Source organism: Teleopsis dalmanni, chromosome 2 (assembly GCF_002237135.1).
Source record: "Teleopsis dalmanni isolate 2A chromosome 2, ASM223713v2, whole genome shotgun sequence".
NCBI classification, from domain to species: domain Eukaryota; kingdom Metazoa; phylum Arthropoda; class Insecta; order Diptera; family Diopsidae; genus Teleopsis; species Teleopsis dalmanni.
In genome coordinates, this window is record NC_051847.1 from 170,608,642 (window position 1) to 170,613,735 (window position 5,094).

The following is a 5,094-nucleotide window of genomic DNA, read 5'->3' on the forward strand; positions in this document are numbered from 1 at the left end:
AAGCATATTTGAGAAGTTATAATTGAAATCTTCATTTACCGAATTAAATTGAATTATTAAACTAAGTAATTAATTGAATATAGATTTAAGATAAGTAAATTTTGCTTTTGCGAAATGCTTTTTTGTATAAAAATAGAATACCTGTTATATTTTTAGATTCTAATTTCTAAAATTATTAATAAATTACAAAGATGCTTGCTAAAATAAAATAATTTGTTAATTTAAAATAATTATTTTTAAAAATATTAACTTCAGGCTGTTGAAGTTAACTTTATAAACAATTGATAATAGTGTGTTCTATAATTAAAATTTTAATTTTATTTTATAGTTTTGTATTACTTACTCGAATAAGACCCAAAAACAATGGCACATCTTCAAACACAAATTTTGGAAAGTTCATATCACGCAGTACACGCATAAGTACAACAGCTTCGGGCAACTCTTCCGATTTACGTTTCATCACACCCGCCATACGTAGTACAGAGTTTAATGAACGTAAGCCCCAATCATAATGGCACTGTTTGGATAATTGCTCCTCAGCCAGCTTATAGAGCACAGTCATTTTCTTAGCCAAAACCTTAAGCATTAAATAAAATTATTTTAAATTACTGAAGTTTTCTTTACTATTCCAAATTAATGAAGTTACATTTGCTCCACATACATATACACTATTTACACTATTTGGTACTGTATATATTACCAGCATATTATTATTATTTCATAAATATACATAGATGTGAGAGTGTGGGCATATTAGGAAAAAGGATTTTAATTAAACATATCAGCAAGGATACGTATTTCGCTTTAATGTGCTTCCTTCTTAATGTGTGAATATATTAAAAAAGTGGTTTGGTGTTAAATTGAACTTACTTTTGCTGTTAGAAAACCATCAGAAAAAAGTGATATTAAGCAAATCAATTCCAAATCCGGCTTAATACAAGTTACTGGACGGAAAAGTGCTTTAACGGATTCTGGCAACTCAGTTCTGCCAGCGTAGCCGGGATTCATTGTAACAAATATGCCAACTTTTCGATCAAGTTTAATTTCTGCACCTTCAAACTGAAAATTTATTTTTAAAAATTGAGTTTTAGTTTTTTATGAATTATTGTTTATATACACATAAGTTCATATTATTAAAATTAAGCAAAACTAAATTAACTTAAAATTATTAAGCATTAAGACTTATTCCATTCATAAATTTTGAAGTAATTTTTACATGTATATATGTATACTTATATATATTAAGTCAGATCGATTTGTGTCCTTTTAAAGTATATACCAAGACATGATTCTATGAACCATTAAGTGTATAAATTACCGAGAAATCATATATCTAAAGTGAATTTAGAGTCCACGCATTATTTAAAATAGATTTATCTTTTGGTTTTAGTTATATCAAATGGAATCAAACATTTTTAGCACAAGCTTATAAAATTCCAATATCATTTGCCAAAGATATCGAAAAATAATGTCCCATAAACCACTTAAAAAGTATTACCGGTTTTTCAATATAAGATTTAGCTATCGAAAATTCATTTAAAGCCCAGTTTTATCTTTTTGTTTATATATCACTTAAATGTCTTTTATTTAAGCCTAATTAAATCCAGAACTTAGCAGCATTATTTTGCATAAGATTTATTTATCTCTCGAACAAATCGACCCCTCCTAATATACATGCACGTATTTTCTTTCATATTTTTAAAATAATTTTTTCTTCTTCCTACAACATTAAAATTTAATTTGAAAATTTTGTTAAAATTTAATTTTGTTATCTCAGATCAATTTATTTAAATTTATAATAGTTAATCTAATAATTTATATTAATGACTAATAAACTTTAGAATTCTTTATAATTTTTCTATTGTCAAGGAATATTTATCAAATTTTTTTATAAAGAATTATGTTCTTCAGTCAAATAAAAAAATTACTTGTTTGAAGTTGAAGTATATATTAAAAGTTCCCAAGCAGTTGTTATTGGTAACATAAAATTTTATTCATAAAAGTGATTTAAAAACATACTCGCATTTCAAATTATGTATTCTACCCCATGTATGAAGTTTGATAAAAGATAAAAAAACTATAATATAAAATACATTTACTTTATATACTTAAATAATGTGTACTTACAACAAATCGTTCCAATTTGCGCACCAATGCACTACGTATAGTTTGTAGCTGAGTGGAAATGACACTAAGTACTGATATATCAATTCGGTTGAACTCATCGAAACAGCCCCACGCGCCGCACTGAATCAAGCCAGAGAATATGGTACCAACAGCGCGGAAGTCCATGCCCTCACCGCAATTGGTGACAACGCACAGTAAAGCCATTGCTTTAGCCAAATCCTTAGTGGTTTCAGTTTTACCAGTACCAGCTGGACCAGCCGGTGCACCACCTAAATTCATAATCAACGCTTGGGTAATAGTCAAATAAATGCGATCAGTTAGAGGTGTTATAACTAGACGTCCATTTAAGCCCATATATTCGTAACCATATTCGAATTGACCAGAACATTGTATCACATATAAATTGTCAAGAGACTTTAACCAATAAAAACGCAATTGACTTTCCCAACTGAATTCGGAGGCATCAAGTATATTATCACGCACGAATTGCTCAATAATATCGCGAGCATGAACATCGACTGTGGTGACAGTTTTGAACTTAAGACGGTCGTTACGTGTAAGATTCGAACGCACTTTCAATACTAGCTCCTCTATTTGAAAATTCTGCTTTTCTAGAAAGTCCTTCATTGCACGCATATTTCCATGATTCTGTGCTTGGTCGAATGCTTCCTCAACCTCTGCCGTCCACCACACTTGACTCCCAGCCAAACCGACCATGCCCTGATAGTTCATAAGCCAATCCGCTCTGCAAGTAAATGTGAATAAATAAGAATAAAAGAACAAAACAAGACGAATATACTGACAAGTATAAGCTACTTAAAAACTCAATGAAGTAAATTGCCATCGATTTATTTCGATTTCAATAAAAAATGTGCGGCACGCTCACTTTAAATGCTTTCCTGCGACATGTGTCCACTCTCAACTGCACTCTTGTGAGGATTTAATATTATGTTTACAACGAAATTGACAGTAATAAAAAAAATAAATCGCATACAACGACGACAAAATTATTCATGGATTGCAATAAAATCGACTTCATCCATGTTTCGATTCGATATCATAAAATATTTTTATGTGCAGCTCTAAATGGAATAACAAACGAAGTTAACATCCCCACACTCATTCCAGCCGACCAACGAAACAAACTTTAATCTGCGTGTCGCATTTAATCGAAGGAAGAAAAATAATTGTTTGATTTTTTTGTCTTACCTTGCTATATTTAGATCAGTTCCAAAGTCGTAGATGGCTTTCTTGGAAATGTATCTATTCGAGCGCCGCATCTCATCGAGCACATCGCACATCCAGTTTTCAACACGGCCCACAGCTCGCGCTTTTAATGAAAAATGTCCAAAATATTATAAAAATTGTACGCAAGACAGGAATAATAAATATATTTAAAAAGTTTAGTTTAACAACAATAATAAAAAGTATATTGAAGAAGTTTTTTAATTTTGATTCTTTACTCATCGTTTCATTTGTCAATACTTTTATTATGTTTACGTCCCTCTCAGATATAAGCGGAATAATATAAAGAAATTATTTTCTTGTTGAAATTTGCGACTTAAGAAACAAGAAGAACTGTTCCATAAAAAATTTGCTTTTATTATAAACTTTCTTATTTATCTCAGTCACAAAATTTTCAATTCAGGCAAATTAGGATATAAAGTATATAACACAGAAATACCAAATAAACACTACAAAGTGAAAGAACAAAATTAAAAACTTTATATTTAAAGAAATAAGAAAGTAATAATCATGAGTTGGGTTTCCACGCAAAAATAATATAAGGCACGGCTGACTGAAGATGTTGCGATTAAAAATGAAAAATTATTAAAAAAAAATCATTAGTTTTGCTATTAAAATCGAGGATCAGGTTTAGTTTATTACTGTAAGCGACTTTATTTACATTATTTAACGACTTTATCTGCATTAAATTGCAATTGCATTAAAATCTATAATAATAAATCAGAAATCGGTCTGATGGGTTAGTTGGTTGCAATGGCAGACCTTCAGATAACTTTCCATGTACCTTAATTACCGATTTTTATTCCTCGAAAGAACCCCTAAAATAGAAGAATATAGACTAAATCTATAGACTATATATTTGCAGATAAAGCAAATGTAAGATTAGGTATCTCTAAGAAGATTTTTCTAACGTGTAAGCCAATGTCTAATAGACCCCTTTATCTTACAGTCAACCGGCTACTTTATATAAATATTTTGCTTTCTGTAGAAAAATTCTGAACATTGCAAATTGATGATCAAAATAATTTTACGATTTTCTTTAAAAAATTTTTTATTCGTGCAACACGGCTAACATCCCATAATCAGTAGAATTCTTCTTCTCCTTTTCATCAGTTTCTCTCCTGCAATTATTAATATCTGCTTTTTGTTTTGAATACATCGAAACTATCGTACTTGAAAGAATCATAATTTTGTATAAGTATTTTCGAAGATTATCGAAGATGTAATGCAGAAGATTTTGACTCAGTTTCTGTATATATTGTAGGATGTAATTGTGCATAAAAACACTTATAACTAATTAAACAGTGAACTCATGACTAAATTATTAAAAAGGGTTATACATTTCGGGATGCTGATTTGACAGCAATGTTTCAGTGAAATATATTAAACAAAACTCTTATTGAAGTCATATTGTGTTAACCATTTACCAATTTACAATAGAGATCATTTAATATAATGATGAGGATGTTTCTCGTCGAATTTTCATCAGTAATAAGACTAACTGCAAATACGTGAATATGTGGAGAATAACATAGTATTTTTGCGAATTCTAACTCTTGTTGCTTCGAAAACGAATAGCATTTAAGTTATAGTCAAGGTATTGCCAGCTTGAAAATTAAAAAAGCAAAACAAAAAAAATGTGGATAAATATTCCACATTGATTAAGTATTTCGAATGATCCTTTATTCCATAGGAGGCGTATGAATTTCTTAAAGTCTTAAA

The 5,094-nt window shown here is 29.6% G+C and overlaps 2 protein-coding genes across 2 annotated transcripts in view; both read right to left on the reverse strand.

Annotated features, from left to right (window-relative positions):
• Window positions 1–251: 251 nt before the first annotated feature.
• LOC119676145 (dynein heavy chain 10, axonemal-like) lies at window positions 252–3,447 on the reverse strand. Its single transcript, XM_038087378.1, has 5 exons — window positions 3,337–3,447; window positions 2,128–2,872; window positions 871–1,059; window positions 344–577; window positions 252–269 (listed from the first exon to the last, which is right to left on the reverse strand). The coding sequence occupies exons 1-5, from the start codon at window positions 3,426–3,428 to the stop codon at window positions 252–254; spliced, it is 1,278 nt and encodes a 425-aa protein (XP_037943306.1). The 5' UTR covers window positions 3,429–3,447.
• A 1,372-nt stretch (window positions 3,448–4,819) lies between these two features.
• Window positions 4,820–5,094, reverse strand: part of LOC119676146 (variant surface antigen D-like) — a 5,824-nt gene continuing 5,549 nt past the window's right edge. The window contains exon 3 of the mRNA XM_038087379.1: window positions 4,820–4,873. Coding sequence (XP_037943307.1) covers window positions 4,820–4,873 — 54 coding nt within the window. The remainder of the gene's footprint in view (window positions 4,874–5,094) is intronic.